The sequence below is a fragment of the Lepus europaeus genome, chromosome 11, assembly GCF_033115175.1.
Source record: "Lepus europaeus isolate LE1 chromosome 11, mLepTim1.pri, whole genome shotgun sequence".
In the NCBI taxonomy this organism is placed as follows: Eukaryota; Metazoa; Chordata; class Mammalia; order Lagomorpha; family Leporidae; genus Lepus; species Lepus europaeus.
This window is the reverse complement of record NC_084837.1, coordinates 62,821,808-62,843,130: the sequence shown is the minus strand read 5'-3', so window position 1 is coordinate 62,843,130 and position 21,323 is coordinate 62,821,808. Positions and strand designations below refer to the sequence as shown.

The 21,323-nt window shown below is 43.8% G+C and overlaps 1 protein-coding gene across 3 annotated transcripts in view; it reads right to left on the bottom strand.

Moving 5' to 3' along the window:
• Positions 1-21,323, bottom strand: part of KNL1 (kinetochore scaffold 1) — a 76,757-nt gene that overhangs the window by 47,722 nt on the left and 7,712 nt on the right. For 2 of the 3 annotated variants that reach the window (XM_062205641.1, XM_062205642.1), the window contains exons 3-7: positions 20,996-21,035; positions 17,585-17,644; positions 9,555-9,616; positions 1,374-1,426; positions 1,104-1,137 (exon numbers count right to left, since the gene is read on the bottom strand). In XM_062205641.1, coding sequence (XP_062061625.1) covers positions 1,104-1,137; positions 1,374-1,426; positions 9,555-9,616; positions 17,585-17,644; positions 20,996-21,035 — 249 coding nt within the window. Of the gene's footprint in view, positions 1-1,103; positions 1,138-1,373; positions 1,427-9,554; positions 9,617-17,584; positions 17,645-20,995; positions 21,036-21,323 lie in introns of those variants that run through there. The other variant, XM_062205643.1, reaches the window with a different exon arrangement.

Here is a 21,323-nt window from a genome sequence, read left to right as displayed (position 1 = left end):
TTACGAGAAATAAAGAGGAGCATATTGTCATTTCAGAGCATTTCAGATTTTTGATTTCTGGATTAGGAATGCTCAACTGGTCAAGTCTATGCAAATAATCCAAAATCCAAAAAAATACTTTTTTTTTGACAGGCAGAGTTAGACAGTGAGAGAGAGAGACAGAGAGAAAGGTCTTCCTTCCGTTGGTTCACCCCCCAAATGGCCGCTATGGCCGGTGCGCTGCGTTGATCTGAAGCCAGGAGCCAGGTGCTTCCTCCTGGTCTCCCCTGTGGGTGCAGGGGCCCAAGCACTTGGGCCATCTTCCACTGCCCTCCCGGGCCACAGCAGAAAGCTGGACTGGAAGAGGAGCAACCTGGACTAGAACCTGGCGCCCATATGGGATGCCTGCACCACAGGCGGAGGATTAACCAAGTAAGCCACAGCTCTGGCCCCCCAAAATTTCCTAAATCTGAAACTTTTCTGGTCCCACACATTTTGAATAAGGGATATTCAATTTATATTTTTAAATTTATTAATATTATATTAAGAATAAGGCTTAATAAAGAAATTTGATTTAGTTTCCATTGTATTCTCATAAATTTTCATACTATTAAAATAACTAATGCATATATACTTATCATATATAGCAGCATGCACACTAACTTGCAAAGACTTTTTTTCACAAAATATGTCAGAAAATGGATATAAATATAAAAAGAACATTAATTTTTTTTTTTTCGACAGGCAGAGTGGACAGTGAGAGAGAGACAGAGAGAAAGGTCTTCCTTTGCCGTTGGCTCACCCTCCAATGGCCGCCATGGCCGGTGCACCGCGCTGATCCAAAGGCAGGAGCCAGGTGCTTATCCTGGTCTCCCATGGGGTGCAGGGCCCAAGCACCTGGGCCATCCTCCACTGCACTCCCTGGCCACAGCAGAGAGCTGGCCTGGAAGAGGGGCAACCGGGACAGAATCTGGCACCCCGACCAGGACTAGAACCCGGTGTGCCAGTGCCGCAAGGTGGAGGATTAGCCTAGTGAGCCGCGGTGCCGGCCAATTTTTTTAAAAACTTCACTTACTAGGAATAAACAACTTTTAAAGCATACTTTGAATATGATCCTTACTTACTGTATAAATGGAACATTTTCTTTTGCTTCTGCTTCTACAAATGAGACAGCAATTAAAGATACACTGATAAAGCATTAGAAAAATTATACAAAGACATTACCAACATTTAAAATAAAGAAATTATTAACTACCCACCCTACTTTCCATCCCCAAGATTCAAGATATACTTTTCAAATCATGGCCAATAATTTAAATCAATTATCTGGTTGAGTAGCCACAGTAACATTTTAATGAAAACAGATTTAGCAAGGACTGTAGTAACATACTTACCTGTGACTTCTGATTTTCTTCCTATTTTCATATGAGATTCTGTCTGGAATACCCTAAAAGAGAAAATAAATATTCCTGAAGACACTCAATTTTTAATGAGAATCTTACGATGTTACAGACTGTTTGAGCTAGATCAAGATAGTACTTTGATTTCAGCTTCCTCTACTTTTTGCTATGTCATACACTGTTAATACTACATATGTCAAGATTAATTTGCCATATTAAAATCTGTCAAGGGCAGGATCTGAGGAGCCAGATACAACAGCCAAGCAGGAAAAAGATCACAACAACCTAAGCTCAGCTCACCAGCTGGACCACTGGGTTCACTGCTGAGATGAGGCTGACACTGTAAACCTGCTCAGGTGACATGAAGCCCATGGTTGATATGTCGTTCAGCTGTATCACACCTTAAGGGTGTTTCTTTTTCTTTCTTTCTTTCTTTTTTTTTTTTTTACTTTTTGACAGGCAGAGTGGACAGTGAGAGAGAGACAGAGAAAAAGGTCTTCCTTTTGCGACTGGTTCACCCTCCAATGGCCACCGCAGCTAGTGTGCTGCAGCCGGCGCACCGCGCTGTTCCAAAGGCAGGAGCCAGGTGCTTATCCTGGTCTCCCATGGGGTGCAGGATCCAACCATTTGGGCCATCCTCCACTGCACTCCCGGGCCATAGCAGAGAGCTGGCCTGGAAGAGGGGCAACCAGGACAGAATCAGGCACCCCAACCGGGACTAGAACCCGGTGTGCCGGCGCCGCTAGGCGGAGGATTAGCCTGTTGAGCCATAGCGCTGGCCAAGGGTGTTTCTTAATCAGCACTTCTCAAGATGGTAAACCTATCCTATGACAGGGAAATACAGGAGACTGGGTTGGCACAATTTTGTGGCGTCATAAAGGTGCAACAGTGAATAAGGATGCTATACAGCAGCTACAGATTCCATGGTCAAAGTGTACGATGCTATCTCAGGAGATGAATTAATGACCTTGGCTCATAAATGAATTGCCAAGACTCTGGATTTCACACAGGGTAACTATTGACAGGAGAAGATGATAAATTGTTAGACATATATCTTTTGAACAAAAATGTAGGAGAACCCAAGGAAAATCAATGGTTACATTTCTGGTATTAAAAAGGCTCTATGGAAGATGACTGAAAAGGGTATAGCCACACTAACTTAAGCTGCTCTGGGATATGAAAAGAACAAATGAAAGACTATGTTTCCAGGGGTCTGACTGGATGGAAATTTTTGGCAAAGAAGTACAACAACAACAACAACGACAAAGACTTCATGGGATAAGAGGAGAGAAGACAGAGACACTGCTACAGCCAGCTGTGTGGCACAGCCAGCTGTTGGCTATGAGCTGCCATCTTATGTCAAGGTAGGAAGAAACTGCTGCATACCCCACTGCTCTGAGTTTTGATTAAGACAGAATTCCACAGTCATACAATGACTGTTACTTCAGCCCGGAGAGCTGACTGGGGTCTGAGCAACTGCTTGGCTTGGAGCAGGGATGCCACGTTGCTTTCTTTCCCTCCCTAACCTGCAAAGAGCACCATACTCAGCAGTGAAAAGTTGTGAAGCGCTCCTCTGTTCTGATCTTACCAGCACCATAGTCAGAGTCAGGGCAATGTATGGACCAAAGGACAGGTCCCCTGCATCCTGCAGCTGTGGTGGTTTTTGGCATTAGCTCCAGAGCTATGCTCACACATTTTATGTGAGCCAGGAGGATTCACCTTAGCTTTTGGGAGCTAACACCAGAAGCAGCCTACAAAAAAAACCTGCTCCCAGCCTGGGAAATCTGGTAATGACCCCACTATAACCCTGCAACATCAGGACTGTAAAAATTTGTTCTAAATTTCCTGGTGCCACTGGAATCTACCTGGTGGTCAGAGGTAAGAACCTGCCTGCATTCTATCTCTCTGAACTCAAACCCTCTAGAGTAAAATTTCCTGCATACCTTATAGTCACCCTATAGGACTAGAAAAGGGTTCAGTTCACATCCCCTAGTACTAGGACTAAGGTTATTGGTATTATAAGCCACAGCACCAACTGGACTATCTTAGCAGGATCTGAGGATGGGTCCATCTGTATCACAAAAAGTCCTAGAGCCACAGCAATTGGTGTCACAAACTCTGGCATCACTCAAGCTTGCCAGTAGGACAAAGGGGAAGCTAATTCTGTCTCAGCTGCAAGAATAAGGCCCTGGCTATCACAATCGCCAGGAAAACTGACACCAAACTCTCTGTGGACCAAAGATTCACACCCAGGGAAACCCTTATTTATCTCAAAACCACACTTCTAACCCTGTGAACTGAAGCAGACTGAACCACTGTGTGACTTACAGACAGAGCTGACATTGATTAAGACAAAAGAAATCACTCAGAGACTACACTCCTGGGCTCACCTAGAACCAAAGCTAAAGCAAAAGCCAAGTGATACCCTGCATTCCAGCTAAACCATAAACTCTTCCAATAAAACCCACTCCATAAAGAAGAAGGGACAAGTACACCAAATGTGCAGATGTCAACACAGGGACACAGGAGACATGAAGAAGCAAGGCAGCATGACGCCTCCAAAGGAACACAGTAATCCTCTAGAATTAGATCTTGAATTGAAGGAAATCTATGAAATAATAGATATAGAATTCAAAATGATTTTAAGGAAATTCAACAAGATGCAAGAAAATACAGACAGATTAAAGAAATGAGGAAATAAGGCCAGTGCCGCGGCTCAATAGGCTAATACTCTGCCTAGCGGCGCCAGCACACCAGGTTCTAGTCCCAGTCGGGGCACCGGATTCTGTCCCAGCTGCCCCTCTTCCAGGTCAGCTCTCTGCTGTGGCCAGGGAGTGCAGTGGAGGATGGCCCAGGTGCTTGGGCCCTGCACCCACACAGGAGACCAGGATAAGCACCTGGCTCCTGCCATCGGATCAGCGCGGTGTGCCAGCTGCAGCGCCCCAGCAGTGGCAGCCATTGGAGGCAAAGGAAGACCTTTCTCTCTGTCTCTCTCTCTCACTGTCCACTCTGCCTGTCAAAAAAAAAAAAAAAAAGAAATGAGGAAATAAGTGAGTGATGTGAATGATTATATTACTAATGAGATAGAACTCATTAAGAAGAACCAAGTAGAAATTTTGGAGATGAAATCATCAATCAATGAAATAAATAATACAATTGAGAGCTTTTTAACAGCAGAAATGGGCTGGCGCCGTGGCTCAACAGGCTAATCCTCCGCCTAGCGGCGCCGGCACACTAGGTTTTAGTCCCGGTTGGGGCGCTGGATTCTGTCCCGGTTGCCCCTCTTCCAGGCCAGCTCTCCGCTGTGGCCCGGGAGTGCAGTGGAGGATGGCCCAGGTCCTTGGGCCCTGCACCTGCATGGGAGACCAGGAGAAGCACCTGGATCCTAGCTTTGGATCAGCGCGGTGCGCCGGCTACAGTGGCCATTGGAGGGTGAACCAATGGCAAGGAAAGACCTTTCTCTCTCACTGTCCACTCTGCCTGTCAAAAAAAAAAAACAAAAAAAACAAAAAAAAAACCACAGCAGAATGGACCAAGTAGAGGAAAGAATTTCTGACCTCAGGACAAGAATTTTGAAATAACCCAATCAGACAAAAATAAAGAGAAAAGAATTAAAAGAATGAAAAAGTTTATGTGAAAATGGGATACCATTAAATGACCAAATAGTCATTTATAGGTATTCCTAAAGGAGAAGAAAAGGAAAGAGGCATTGAGAACCTACTAAATGAAATAACAGTTGAACATTTCCTATGTCTTGAAAGAGACATGGACATCTAGGTACAAGAAGCTCAAAGAACCCCAAGCAGACTCAACCAAAAAAGGTTTTCTCCAAGCCATATTGTAGCCAAACTGTCAAAAGTTAAAGACAAGGAGAGAATCCTAAAGACAGTAAGAGAAAAGCATCAAGTCACATAAAAAAAAAAAAAAATTAGATTAACCTCAGACTTCTCTGCAGAAACCCTACAGACCAGAAGATAGTGGATGATATATTCAAGGTCTTAAAAGGAAAACACTTCCAACCACAAATATCATATCCAGCAAAGCTATCCTTCAAAAATGAAGAAGAAATAAAGTATTTTCCAGATAAGCAAAAACTGAGAGAATTTACCACCACCATACCAATCTAACAAGAATTTCTGAAGGGTGTCTTGCACTAGAAGAAAACATGACAACACATGACACCAAATTTACTAACTCTGCCATTCAAATGAATACTTAAAATGTTTTAATTTAAAAAAGTATGAAGTCCCTAAAAAAACTCTACAATAATGGAATACAAAAAAAAATTTAAGGATTAATTCAAGATCCCAAACAGTCAAGATGGGATACTGCCTTTATCAAGTAAAGTCAATGAACAAAGATAAAAATCTATTATGCACGTGGCAAAACATTTAGTTAAAATACCTGAGTTTTATTTTGAAGTACATGGGTTTGATACCCAGCTCTGGCTCATATCTCCAGCTTCCTGCCTATGCGGACTCTGAGAAACAATGGTGGTATCTCAAGTAATTGGATTCTTGCCGCCCATAGGGGAGACCTGAATTGCATCATGGGCTGCTGGCTCATTCCAGGTATTGGAGGCAATTAGGGAGTAAAGTGGAGGATAGGAAATCTTTCCCAAAAAAAAAAAAATCTGAGGCAGCCTTACAAAGATATTTGTTTATGGTGGGGGAGAGGAATCATGTGTTCATAAACTTAGATAGTTTACATAAACATGTAATGCCAGAATGCAAGAAACCACATTAACAAGTTCCTTAAAGAAAGAAAAAATGGAGGCCAGCACCGTGGCTCACTTGGTTAATCCTCCGCCTGCGGCGCAGACATCCCATATGGGCACCGGGTTTTAGTCCAGGTTGCTCCTCTTCTAGTCCAGCTCTCTGCTGTGGCCCAGGAGGGCAGTGGAGGATGGCCCAAGTGCTTGGGCCCTGCACCCGCATGGGAGATCAGGAGGAAGCACCTGGCTCCTGGCTTCAGATTGACACAGTGCACCGGCCATAGCGGTCATTTTGGGGGTGAACCAATGGAAGGAAGACCTTTCTCTGTCTCTCTGTCTAACTCTGCCTGTCAAAAAAATTTTTTTTTCCATGAGCTTTTTGAAACTTCCTCATATGTAGTACAACTTAAAGAAATGTGACAGATGCTCTAATGCTATGCAAGGGGCAGGATACAACTTAAAAAAAATATGAAGAAAATGAGGAGAGGGTGGCGCTATGCACCATAGGTTAGGTTAAGTTGCTTCTTGGGATGAATGAATCCCAATCTAGAGCACTAGTTTGAGTCCTGGATACTCTGTTTCTTTTTTTTTTTTTTTTTTTTTTTTTGACAGGCAGAGTGGACAGTGAGAGAGAGAGACAGAGAGAAAGGTCTTCCTTTGCTGTTGGTTCACCCCCCAAATGGCCGCCACAGCCGGCGCTCCCGCTGGCGCACCACGCTGATCCGAAGGCAGGAGCCAGGTGCTTCTCCTGGTCTCCCATGGGGTGCAGGGCCCAAGCACTTGGGCCATCCTCCACTGCACACCTGGGCCACAGCAGAGAGCTGGCCTGGAAGAGGGGCAACCAGGACAGAATCCGGTGCCCCGACCGGGACTAGAACCTGGTGTGCCGGCGCCGCAAGGCGGAGGATTAGCCTAGTGAGCCGCGGCGCCAGCCTGGATACTCTGTTTCTGATTCAGCATCTGCTCATGTAAATGGAAAGGCAGTGGACAATGGCCCAGGCAGTTTGGGTCCCTGCCATCCATATGGAAGACCAGGATGGAGTTCCAGACTCTTAGCTGTACCCTGGGTCCAGCCCATCTACTGAGGCCATTTGAGGAGTGAACCAGCAGATGGATGATTTCTCTGTTACCTTGCTTTCAAATAGATTAATTTTAAGGGGGGTGGAGAATGAGGAAGGGGAGAAAGTGAGATGGAGAAGAAATATGCAAATTGCCTCATTTATTGTAACTGCCAACAGATATAAAATGATGAAGTTTTAATAGAAGCTTAAAATATTTAATAGTATAAAAGTATATTATTCACTAAAAATGGGTTAGGGAAAGGATACAGATTAATTTTAGCGCAGTTCATACAAGGTCAAACAATATACAAAGGTATACCAGGCAAATGAAAAAAAAAAGCAGAGTAAAATTTGAATTTCAGTCTAGGCAGAATTTGGGTTAAAAGCAATAAATTTGGGTTAAAAGCAAACATGAGTACTTTATAATACTAGAAAGTACAATTCCAGGCTAGTGTTGTGGTGCAGTAGATTAAACCATTGCCTGCAACACAGAATCCCATATCGGAAGATCAACATTGTGGTGTAAAGGGTAAAGCCAACACCTGTGATGCCAGTAACTACCCAAATGGGCACCAGTTCCTGTCCAGGCTGCTCTACCTCCGACCCAGCTCCCTGATAATGGTCTGAGAAAAGCAGCAGAAGATCGCCCAAATGTTTGGATCCTTACAACCTACATGGGAGGCCCAGATGAAGTACCTAGATACTGGTTTCAGCCTGGCCCAGCGCTGGCCAGTGTGGTCATCTGGGGAGTAAACAAATGGACAGAAGATCTCTCTCCCTCCCTGACTCTCCTTCTCTTTCAAAATAAATAAAAACATCTTTAAAAAAACAAGCATCCCACAGAGGAGTACACATTCAATTCCTAGCTGTTTAATTCCTTGTTAAGTGTACCTGGAAGGCAGTGGAAGATGATCCAAGTGCTTGGGCTCCTGCCATCTCACCCATGTGGGAGACCAAGATGAAGTTTCTGGCTCCTGGCATGGGCCTTGCCTAGACCTGGAATTTTTTGGCCATATGGGGAGTAAACTGGCAGGTGAAAGATCTCCTTTTTTCTCTCCCTCTCTCTGTCACTCTACCTTTCAAGTAAATGAAATAAATTAAGAAAAAATTCCTATTGGTGCACAGCAAGTGAATCCGCCACCTGAAACATCAGCATTCCATATGGGTGCTGATTCAAGTCCCGGCTCCTTCTTCTGATCCAGCTCCCTGCTAATGTGCTTAGGAAAACAGTGGAAGATGGCCCTAGTCCTTGGGCTCCTGCATTCATGGGGGAGAACCAGATGGAGTTTCAGGCTCCTGGCTTTCACCCGGTCTAGCCCTGGCATTTGGAGCCATCTGGGGAGTGAACTAGTGGATGGCAAAATCTGTCTCTCCCTCTCTTTGTAACTCTTTCAAATACAAATAAATCTTAAAAAAACAGAAAGCATAATTCCAAATAAAGATATAATAGTGATGACCATGCACCAACAAACACAGATAGCACCAACATTTTTTTTTAAAGATTTATTTATTTGAAAGTTACAGTTACACAGAGAGAGAAGGAGAAGCAGAGAGACAGAGGTCTTCCATCTGTTGGTTTACTCCCCAGTTGGCTGCAATGGCCAGAGCTGTGCCGATCCAAAGCCAGGAGCCAGGAGCCTCTTCCACGTCTCACATGTGGGTGCAGGGGCCCAAGGACTTGGGCCATCTTCTACTGCTTTCCCAGGCCATAGTAGAGAGTAGGATCGGAAGTGGAGCAGCTGGAACTTGAACCAGCGCCCATATGGGATGCCAGCACTGCAGGCTGTGGCTTTACCTGCTACGCCACAGCACCGGCCCCAGTACCAACATTGTTTTAAAAATTAGAAATACAAAGATATTGTGATATACTATCAATGAGAGAAATTTATCTTTCACATAAGATTCACGTCTTGTTCCTGACTTTAAGAAAGTGCTTGAAGTTGGCACTGTGGCATAGCGAGTTAAGCCACCATGTACAGTGCTGGCTTGAGTCCCAGCCGCTCCGCTTCCAATCCAGCTACCTGCTAATGGCCTGTGAAAGCAGAAGATGGTCCAAGTGTTCAGGCCCCTGAACCCATGTGGGAGACCCAGGATGGGGCTTCTGGCTCCTGGCTTTGGATCGGCCCAGCTCCAGCCATTGAGGCATTTGGGGAGTGAACCAGCAGATGGAAGATTTCTGTTTCTCTTTCCCTCTGTAACTCTGCCTTTCAAATAAATAAATCTTTAAACAAACGAAAAAATAAGCTTTCAGTGTTTTCCTTTTAAAAATAATGCTAAATAAGTTTTACAAAACAATTCTCTAATACTATTTAAATACAGATTATTCAAATCGTTACATTTATTTTGACACACATAAATGCATTATCTATAATATTCTAATCATTTTTCTTCTCAACTTACTTTATAGTATCTGCAAAGCTGACTCGTCGAGAACTCTTCTTACTTCTGAAAGCATTGGATTCCTAAGGGTAGAGAATATACAGTGTAATTCTTAATAAAACTACTATTAATTAGGCCTCCAGAGTACTTTAGACAGAGATCAAGTCTTATTTTGAATTAATTTGATATAATTCTCCAAAATATCTCAAGGTAGAAACACTGAACAAACATGAAATGATTTTTTCAACGTGAATGATATTAGCAATAATGACAAACGACATAGAACAAGAAACACAGGGACAAAACAAGTAACATGTTGCCTATTATGGCAACATAGTATTTTTTTTAATTGTGGTGAAGTACATATAACATAAAATTTACCAAATGGACTCTCCCTATACTTTTGGAGATTACTCAATTTTTTACGTGTGTATAGTAACAAACACTTAACACTAATTTACCATCGTAACAATTTTTAAGTGTACATAGTTCAATAGTGTTAAGCATATCCACACTGTCGTGCAACTAATCTCCAGATCTCTTTTCATCTTGCAAGACTGAACTCAATAAATGACAATTCTTTTTTTTTTTTTCACTTTCTTTTTTTTTTTTTTAATTTATTTATTTAAAAGGAAAAGTTACTCAGAGGCAGAGGCAGAGAGAGAGAAAAAGGTCTTCCATCCACTGGTTCACCCACCAATGGCAATAGCAGGAGCTGCGCTGATCCAAAGCCAGGAGTCAGGAGCCTCCTCCAGGTCTCCCACACTGGTGCAGGGGTCCAAGGATCTGGGCCATCCTCCACTAATTTCCCAGGCCACAGCAGAGGGCTGGATTGGAAGTAGAGTAGCTGGGACTTGAATTGGCACCCATATGGGATGATGGCACCGCAGACAGTGGCCCCCACCTCCTATGCCACAGCGTCAGCCTTACGACAACTCTTCAATCCTCCCTTCTCCAACCCTTAGCAACCATCATTCTATTTTTGGTCTCTAAATTTGATTGTTCTAGCTATCTCATATAGATGGAATGATATAATATCTGTGTTCTTCTTTTAAATATTAATTAATTCATTCATTCATTCATTTGAAAGGCAGCATGACAGAAAGAGAGGGAGAAACAGAAAGAGAGACATTGTCTTTCTGGCGATTCATTTCCCAGATGATCACAACTGCCAAAGTTGGGGCAGGCTGAAGCCATGAGCCAAGAATTCCATCCTGGTCTCCCATAGTGTGGTAGGGGCCCAGGCACTTAGGCCATCATCTGTTGCCTTCCTAAGCACATTAGCAGAAATCTGGATCTGAAGCTGAGTGACCAAGACTCGAACTGGCACTCTAATACAAGATGCCAACATCTCAAATGGCAGCTTTACCCAGCTGTGTCACAATGTCAAGTCACTATCTTTGATTTCACTTAACATAATGTTCTCAAGGTTCATCCATATTGTAGTATATATCAAGATTTTCAAGTCTGAATAATATTTCATTGCGAGTATATTTAATACTTTGATTATCCATTCATCCATCATTGCACACTTGGGCTGCTTTTCTGTTGGCTACTATAAACAACAATGCTATGCATATGGGTATAAAAGTATAGTCTCGAGATCCTGTCTTTTGGACCCTTGTTGTAGCACAAAAGGTTAAGCCACAGCTTGTGATGCTGGCAGGCTCTAGTCCTGGCTGCTCTGCTACTGATCCAGATTCCTGCTAATGTGCCTCAGAAAGCAGCAAATGATGGCCCAAGCACTATGTCCACACCATCCATGTGAGTAACTAGATGGAGTTCCTGGTTCCTGGTTTAGGCCTGGCCCAACTCTGGCTGTTATGGGCATTTGGGGAGTGAGCCAACAGATAGAAGATCTTTCTCTCTTGGTCTTTTTCTTTTTTCTTTTTTTTTTCCACAGGCAGAGTTAGACAGTGAGAGAGAGACAAAGACAAAGGTCTTCCTTCCATTGGTTCATCCCCAAAGGACCACCACGGCCGGTGCTGCACCGATCTGAAGCCAGGAGCCAGGTGCTTCCTCCTGGTCTCCCATGCGGGTGCAGGGGCCCAAGCACTTGGGCCATCCTCCACTGCCCTCCCAGGCCACAGCAGAGAGCTGGACTGGAAGAGGAGCAACCTGGACTAGAACCTGGTGCCCACATGGGATGCTGGCACTGCAGGTGGAGGACTAATCAAGTGAGCCATGGCACCGGCCCCTGGTCTCTCTTTCAAATAAATTGTAAAAAATCCTGGGGTAAGCACATGGCAGAGTAAACTAAGCTGCCTCCTACAATGCTGGTATCACATATTAGAGCACTGGTTTGAGTCCTGGCTGCTTGTATTAGCTAACCTAGATGGAGCTCCGGGCACCTGGTTTTGACCTGGTCTAACCCCAGCTGTTATGGCCATTTGGAGAGTGAACCAGTGGACAGGAGCTCTGCCCCTGCCTACCCCATCACTCTGTCTTTTAAATAAATAAATAAGGGACCGGCACTGTGGTGCAGCGGGTTAAAGCCCTAGCCTCAAGCGCCGCATCCCATATGGGAGCCAGTTCTAGTCCTGGCTGCTCCTCTTCTGATCCAGCTCTCTGCTATGGCCTGGGATAGCAGCAGAAGATGGCCCAAGTCCTTGGGTCCCTGCACCCATGTGGGAGACCTGGAAGAAGCTCCTAGCTCCAGATCAGCTCAGCTCTGGCCGTTGCAGCCATCTGGGGAGTGAACCAGTGGATGGAAGACCTCTCTCTCTGTTTCTACCTCTCTCTGTAACTCTGTCTTTCAAATAAATAAAATAAATCTTAAATAAGTAAATCTTAAAACAAACAAAAAATATCCTGTTTTCAATTCTTTTGGGTATATACCCAGAAACAGAATTATTGGGTTATATGGTAATTATGTTTTTGATTTTTTGAGGAGCTGCCATACTGCTGTCCGTAGTGGTTGCATTATTTTATATTCCCACTAACAGTGCACAAGGGTTCTAATACTTGTCATTTTTGCTTCTTGGATAGCCATCCTAATGAATATAAGGTGATAGCTCACTGGTTTTAATTTGGATTTCCCTAATGATCAATGACATTTAGTAGGTTTTCATTATAATACACTATTTTTATTTACCTTCCCCACTTTCCTCTTTAACAAGAGATAGTATTTCCACTCAATAGATACCAAACACAAAAAACAAGTGTCAGTGAAACAAAATCTACAGAGAATTTTGCTGTGTTAACTGCAAGTCTGGTTACAGACTTGGCAGACATTTGCCTTTCTTGCCATTCTCACACATATATCCCAAAGTTCAGAACTGCTTATTAGTCCCGAAACAAGATGTAAGCTGTTGAATCTATAAGTACTTATATATGATATGCCCTGTCTAGATAGAAAGACCCTCATTCTTTCTCACCCCATAGGCAGAGGTACAAAGAGGCAGAGGCAGAGAGAGAGAGAGAGAAAGGTCTTCCATCTGCTGGTTCACTCCCCAGTTGGCTGCAATGACCGGAGTTGCACCAATCCGAAGCCAGGAGCTTCTTCTGGGTCTCCCACACTGGTGTAGAGGCCCAAGGAGTTAGGCCATCATCTACTGCTTTTCCAGCCCATAGCAGAGTGCTGGATCAGAAGTGGAACAGCCGAGACTCAAACCAGAGCCCATATGGGTTGCCGGCACTGCAGACTGGGGATTTAACCCGCTGTGCCACAGCGCCATAGTGCTGGCCCCACACCCCCATAATTTTATTAGTTTTTTTTTGTGTGAAATATACTAAAAAGTAGAAAAAATTTATAGTGAATGTTCATATACTCATCATCATATACAATTAGCATTTAATATTTATGTTATTTGAAAGGTAAAGTGACTGAGAAAGAGCAAGAGACAAAGAGATCTTCCATCCACTAGTTCACTCTCCAAATCACTGCAACAGCAAGGGCTGGGCTAGGCTGAAGCCAGGAACTTGGAACCCTGTCCAGGTCTCTTATTGGTGTGGCAAGTACCTAGGTCAGCTTTTGCTGTTTTCCCAGTGTATAAGCAGGAAACTGAATAGGAAGCAGAACAGTTGGGACTCGAACTGGCACTGATATGGACACTGGACATATCAGTGCCAGCTCCACAATTAATATTTAACCATCCCAAGGCCTGTGCTATGGCTCAGTGGGTTATAGCTGCATCCTTCAACACCAGCATACCATATGAACGACAGTTCAAATCCCAGCTGTTCCACTTCTACTCCAGCTCCCTGCTAATGTGCCTGAGAAAGCAGTGGAAGATGGTTCAAGTGCTTGGGCCTCTGCATCCACATGGAAGACTGAGAAGAAGCTCTTGGCTTCTGGCTTCGGCCTGGCCCAGTCTTGGTCATTACAGCCATTTGGGAAGTGAATCAGCAGTTGTAGGATCTCTCTCTTTCTGTAAGTCTCAATTTCAAACAAATAAATAAAGCTTTTAAAAATTTAATCATACTTGCTTTATCATAAATCTGTAAGCCTCTTTATTTGGTTAATTCCTATATATAGCAATGTAGTCTTGACCTTAATGTGAAAAAGAAAATAGCACTGCCATGGTAATTAGACTAACAGTGACTAATTTATTCTTTAGTGAAAAAAAAAGGAAATCTGAAATTTGTGTATATATTGGAATGAGCACTAAGCTAGAAATTAGAAGTTTGGGTAGAACTAGTTTTGTGGGCTTAGACAAAACTTTTAACATCTTTTGGACCTCATACATCTCATGGATAAGAAGAAGGAACTAAACTGAAGATTACTAATGAAGTCTTATTTATTTTAAAGCTCTACATGTCTATAAATCTATCATTTATCCACTCAACATTCAATCATTTAGAAACAAAAAATATGTACACACACAAATACACATACCAAATCCAATGTTGGGTGATAGAAAAATGGTGGCAAAGTAAAGTTCCTATTCTACTGAAGATTAGATTAACAGCAAGACAGATATTAAAACAAAAATTCACATATATATAAAACTCAAAGTGTTGGCCGGCGCCGTGGCTTAACAGGCTAATCCTCCACCTTGGGGCCCCGGCGCACCGGGTTCTAGTCCTGCTTGGGGTGCCGGATTCTGTCCCGGTTGCCCCTCTTCCAGGCCAGCTCTCGGCTATGGCCCGGGAAGGCAGTGGAGGATGGCCCAAGTGCTTGGGCCCTGCACCCGCATGGGAGACCAGGAGAAGCACCTGGCTCCTGGCTTCGGATCAGCATGATGCGCTGGCCGCAGCGGCCATTGGAGGGTAAACCAACGGCAAAAAGGAAGACCTTTCTCTCTGTCTCTCCTCTCTCTCTCACTATCCACTCTGCCTGTAAAAAAAAAAAAAAAAAAAAAAAAAACTCAAAGTGTGAAAAGTGCTATGAAGGATAACAACAACAACAAAAAATACTAATTTAGTCTTAGTATCAGGGAAGATTTCTTTGAAGAAGTACATTTATGTTGAGACTTCAAGGATTAGTTAGAAGTTAGCCAGAAAAAGTTGGGTAAGTGGTCAGTACTGTGGCGCAGTAGGTAAAGCCACTGCCTGTTGTGCCTGCACCCCATATAGGTGCAGTCCCAGCAAGGCAGAACATATGCAGGGGCCCTCATGCAGGAAAACATCTGATACATTTGAGAAACAGGAAGATTGGAGAAGACAAAGAGTAAAAACCTGGAATGAAATGGTCTTCAAAGCTATATGCATTTTGTCAAACTTCTGTACTGAAAGCTAACTTTGTACCAGATAGAATAAATTTTAAAGATTTTTATTTATTTATTTGACAGGTAGAGACAGACAGTGAGAGGAAGAGACAGAGAGAAACGTCTTCCTTCCATTGGTTCACCCCCCAAATGGCCGCTACGGCCGGAGCTACACCGAGCCAAAGCCAGGAGCCAGGTGTTTCTTCTTGGTCTCCCACGCAGGTGCAGGTACCCAAGCACTTGGGCCATCCTCCACTGCCTTCCCAGGCCAGCAGAGAGCTGGACTGGAAGAGGAGTAACCGGGACTAAAATCCGACGCCCATATGGGATTCTGGCGCAGCAGGTGGAGGATTAGCCAAGTGAGCCACAGCACCAGCCCCAGAATAAATTTTAAAAAATGATAAATTTCCTGCCCTCAGGGAGTTCTCCATTTAGAATGATTAGAAGAAAACAATTGGGGCCAGTGCTGTGGCACAGCAGATTAAGCTGATACCTGCAGTGCCAGCATCCCATATAGCCTGCTCCACTTCTAATCCAGCTCCCTGCTGATGTGCCTGGGAAAGCAGTGGAAGACAGTCCAAGTGCTCAGGCCCCTGTATCGACATGGGAGACCTGGTAGAAACTCCTGGCTTTTGGTCTGGTTTCCCAGCTCCAGCTGTTGAGGTTATTTGGGGAGTGAACCAGCAGATGGAAGACCTCTCTCTTCCTCTCTATTTCAGATAAAATAAATAAATTTAAAAAAAAAAAAAAAAAAAAAGAGGAGCTGATGCCGTTGTGCAGTAGGTTAATCCTCTGCCTGTGGCACTTGCATCCCATATGGGCGCAGGTTCTAGTCCTGGCTGCTCCTCTTCCAATCCAGCTCTCTGCTGTGGCCTGGGAAAGCAGTAGAAGATGGCCCAAGTCCTTGGGCCCTTGCACCCGCGTGGGAGACTGGGAAGAAGCACCTGGCTCCTGGCTTCAGATTGGCGCAGCTCAAGCCATTGCGGTCATTTGGAGAGTGAACCAACGGAAGGAAGACCTTTCTGTCTGCAGGGTCTCTCTCACTGTTTGTAACTCTACCTCTCAAATAAATAAATAAAATCTTAAAAAAAAAAAAGAAAGAAAACAATTACAATAAAGGTATCAAGGAATTTGTTTCTTAAAGAAGTGACACAAAATATGAGTCTTGAAAGACAAAGAGAAATTTTTTTTAAGATTTATTACTTGAAAACCAGAGTTACAGACAGACACAGAGAGGGAGAGAGAGATCTTCCATCTACTGGTTCACTCCCCAAATGGCCACAACAGCCAGGATGGGCCAAACAGAAGCTAGGAGCCTTGGACTCCATCTGGGTTTCCCATGTGGGTACAGGGATCCATCTACTTGGGCCATCTTCCACTGCCTTCCCAAGCATATTAGCAAGGAGCCGGATTGGAAGTAGAGCAGCCAGGACTTGAACTGGTACTCTGATATGGGATGCCACTGTCTCATGGGGCTTAACTTGCTGTGCCACAATACCAGCCCCAGATAAGCAGGAATTAAGCAAATACACTGGGCTACAGATTTATGATAAAGTATGATAAAATGTTAATTGTAGAATCCACATGATAAATAGTAAAATTTTAATAAAATGTGGAGAAAAAAAAAGAATGAGGGTCTAGCATCTAGATAGAGGGACTAGCATATACATACTTACAGACTCAACAGTTCATGTCTCATTTGGGGAATAAGCAACATCAAATGTTGGGATAAATGTGTGAGATTGGTGAGAAAGAAGGTTGGTAAAGTAAATTGGTGTTAAAATTCATAAATGCTAGCATATTTAAGTGTTTGGGATTGAACCTGAAAGCTATGGCATGTTTACTTTTATACATTCAATTGAGAATCATTTATGATACCCTCTCTTTATTTAGCTAATAAAGTTCTTAACTATTAAAATATAGTGCTTGGCCGGCGCAGTGGCTCAATAGGCTAATCCTCCACCTTGCGGCGCCGGCACACCAGGTTCTAGTCCGGGTCGGGGCACCGGATTCTGTCCCAGTTGCCCCTCTTCCAGGCCAGTTCTCTGCTATGGCCCAGGAGTGCAGTGGAGGATGGCCCAAGTGCTTGGGCCCTGCACCCGCATGGGAGACCAGGAGAAGCACCTGGCTCCTGGCTTCGGATCAGCGCGATACACCGGCTGCAGTGCGCAGGCCGCAGCGGCCATTGGAGGGTGAACCAACGGCAAAAAGGAAGACCTTTCTCTCTGTCCTCTGTCTCTCTCTCTCTCACTGTCCACTCTGCCTGGTAAAAAAAAAAAAAATATATATATATATATATATATATAATATATAGTGCTCACTTCAGCAGCACATATACTAAAATTGAACTATTAAAATATCACGAAAAAAAGTAACCAAAAAGCATTTGCTTTAGAAGCTTACCTGCACTGTTTCATTCCCACCTCTGAGGTCTTGAAGAGGACTCCTTGGGGGTTTTAAAATCTAGAGATAAGTAAAATAGGTTATTCAAGAAAATCTGGCATATCTATTAATAATCAGTTTATTTCAAGTTACACCACAGGTAGAAAGCTAAAATTTCCATAAAAGTCTCTAAAACTCAAATTCATCCTGCTCAGTGTTACCTCACGGGGCAGATTTAAATATCAAGCAGCAGGCAGTTGACCTAGAGGTTAAGACTCCACTGGGGGCACCTATTCCTGTCCCAGCTGCCCCATTTCCCATCTACCTTCCTGCTAATGGTCTGGGAAAAGTAGCAGAGGATGGCTCAAGTGCTTGGGCCACTGCCACCATGAGGCAGAAGCTCCTGGCTCTTGGCTTTGGCCTGGCCCAGTGCTTGGCTGTTGCGGCCATCTGGCAAGTGAACCAACAAATGCAAAATCTCTTTTCTCTCTGTTTTTCCCTCTCTATAACTGACTTTTAAAATAAATAAATCTTAAAAGAAAAAAAGAAAAAGACTCCACTGAGGATGCCCACATCTCATATGAGATACCTGGGTTCTAGTCCTGGTTCCACTCCCAATTTCAGCTTCCTGCTAACACACTTCCTGCTAACACTGGCAGGCAGCAGGGGATGGCTCATATAGTTGGGCTCCTGCCACCCACATAGGAGACCACCTAGATTGAGTTCCTGGCTCCTAGCTTTGCTCTGTCCCAGCCCTGGCTGTTGCAGGCATTTAGGGAGCATATCAGTGGATGGGACCTCTCTCTCTCTGGCCGATGCAGGCATTTGGGGAGTGAAACAGATAGGAGCTTTCTGTTTGTTCATCTCTCTCTGTGTGTGTCTCTCTCTCTGCTGCAGGCATTGGGGGAATGAACCAGCAGATGGGAGTGCTCTGTCTCATAAATCTTTTAAAATTAAGATAAAAATTGACATTTATCCCCTTCTCCCTGCTCACCCTCCTCAATTATTGTGCCCATTCTTTTTAAAAACAATATTTATTTATTTGAAAGATAATGTAGTAGAGAGAGGGAAAGACATGATCTTTCATTCACTGGGTCACTCTCAAAATGGTTGCAACAGTTTAGGCTGAACCAGACCAAAGGCAGGAGCCAGGGACTTCCTGCTGGTCTCCCACATTTGTGGAAGAAGCCCAAAAACTTGGGTCATCCTCTGCTGCCTTCCCAGGTACATTAGCAGAGAGATAGAACAGAAGTGTGGCAGATAGGACATGAACCAGGACTCATACTTGGAATGCCAGTATCACATACAGTGCCACAATACTGGCCTCTTTTTTTTTTTTTTTTTTTTTTTTTTTTAAAGATTTATTTATTTAGGGGCCAGTGCTGTGGCTCAGCGGCTTAACACCCTGGACTGAAGCGCTCGCATCCCATATGGGCGGCGGTTCGAGTCCCGGCTGCTCCTCTTCCGATCCAGCTCTCTGCTGTGGCCTGGGAAAGCAGTAGAAGGTGGCCCAAGTCCTTGGGTCCCTGCACCTGCGTGGGACACCCAGAAGAGGTTCTTGGCTCCTGGCTTCGGATTGGCGTAGTTCCGGCCATTGCGGTCAATTGGGGAGTGAACCAGCGGATGGAAGACCTCTCTTTCTCTGCCTCTCCTTTGTCTGTGTAACTCTGACTTTCAAATAAATAAATAAATCTTTTAAAAAAATATTTATTTATTTATTTGAAAGTCAAAGCTACAGTGAGAAAAGGAAAGATGAAAGAGACACCTTCCATCTACTGGTTCATTCTCCAGATGGCTGCAATAGCCAGAGCTGGGCTAGGCCAAGGCCAGGAGCCAGAGGGTTCATACACATCTCCTGCATGGATGGCAGGGACCCAAACACTCAGGTCATCTTCTGCTGCTTTGCCCAGTCCATTAACAGAGAGCTGGATTGGAAGTGGAACAGCCAGGGTATGAACCAGTCCCCCATATGGAATGTTGGCATTGCAGGCAGAGGCTTTACCAGTAAGCCACAACACTGAGCCTCCCCTCCCCCAATTTGTTTTTATTTTTTTTTTATCTTGAAGAAACAAATACTAATCTTCAAATAGAATGTGAACCTGGAAGTAGGGACAGTTAGAGTGTACCACAATAATCACAGGGAGAGGGCCGGCGCCGCGGCTCACTAGGCTAATCCTCCGCCTTGCGGCGCCGGCACACCGGGTTCTAGTCCCGGTCGGGGCACCAATCCTGTCCCGGTTGCCCCTCTTCCAGGCCAGCTCTCTGCTGTGGCCAGGGAGTGCAGTGGAGGATGGCCCAAGTCCTTGGGCCCTGCACCCCATGGGAGACCAGGATAAGCGCCTGGCTCCTGCCATCGGATCAGCGCGGTGCGCCGGCCGCAGCGCGCTACCGCGGCGGCCATTGGAGGGTGAACCAACGGCAAAAGGAAGACCTTTCTCTCTGTCTCTCTCTCACTGTCCACTCTGCCTGTCAAAAAAAAAAAAAAAAAAAAATCACAGGGAGAGGGACTTTCTGTCAATGGAAATCACCCAGAGGAAACAGCAGAAAAAGAGAAAGGAAATTCTAGTACTGGTGACAGTGCTGGAACCTTAGGTCAGTGTGCCGAAAGCCACTCCTATCTTTGGATTTTTCAGTTTCATAACCAAATACATTTTGTCAGTCAGTTTAGGTTGCATTTTTGTGTCTTGCAACAGCTTTGGATACCAGGTTAAAAATATTTTTAAAATAGCTTTATTTACTTATTTTTAAAGACGCATTTATTTGAAAAACAGAGTGACAGAGATCTCTTCAATCTGCTAGTTCATCCTAAAATGTCTACAATAGCCAAGGTTGTTCTAAGATAAAGCCAGGAGCCAGGAACTCCATCCAGGACTCCTATATGAGAGGCAAGAATTCAAGTACTTGGGTCATCATCCACTGCCTCCCAAGCTCATTAGTAGGAAGCTGGATTAGAAGCATGGGGTAGCTGGGACTCAAATCAGGTATATGGATACAAGATGCAGGCATCCCAAGCAGGAGCTTAACTCATGGTGCCACAATACCATCCCCCAAATAGCTTTACTGAAGTATAATTTATATAGCATAAAAAAACCCACATTTTATAAAAAGAATTTTAGTAATTTGTTGGGACTGTGTAACCAGGTTAAATATTTACCCAAGAGCAACAGGAAGTCAGTGGGAATGGAAAGATAAAACCACAGGCAAAATTACTATGGTAGGGCCAGCCTCTGCCTGCAATGCTGGCACCACAAATCAGAGCATCTAGCCATTGGGACCATTTGGGGAGTGAAAGATGTCTTTGTCTCAGTCTCTCTCCCTCTGTCTCTGTCACTCCCTTTTGAAAAAAAATAAAATACATCTTTAAAAAAGAATTTCTGCAGTATATAGTTATCATTCAATAAAAGGTAACAATTATTAACAAGTGTCTCTTACTGAGGAATGCCGTCTTCTAACACGTCTCTCTGTATTGTCACTAGAGGGAAAAAAAATGTATACAAAGGTAAAAGACGGAATTTCCAAAAGTCATCATCATAGCACTCTTTTAAATTGGCCATTGCTTTCACTTAGCACTGTAGCTAGCAAAATTTATGTTACAGTACAAAACATATTATAGTACAAAATTTTAAATTAAATATTTAAAAACAGTGTTTTTAAATACATATAGTATCCAACACTATTTTTTGACCAACAGTACACTAATTTATATTTACAAAAGTACAATTATAAGATAAATTAAAAATAACTCAAGAGACTAACTCTA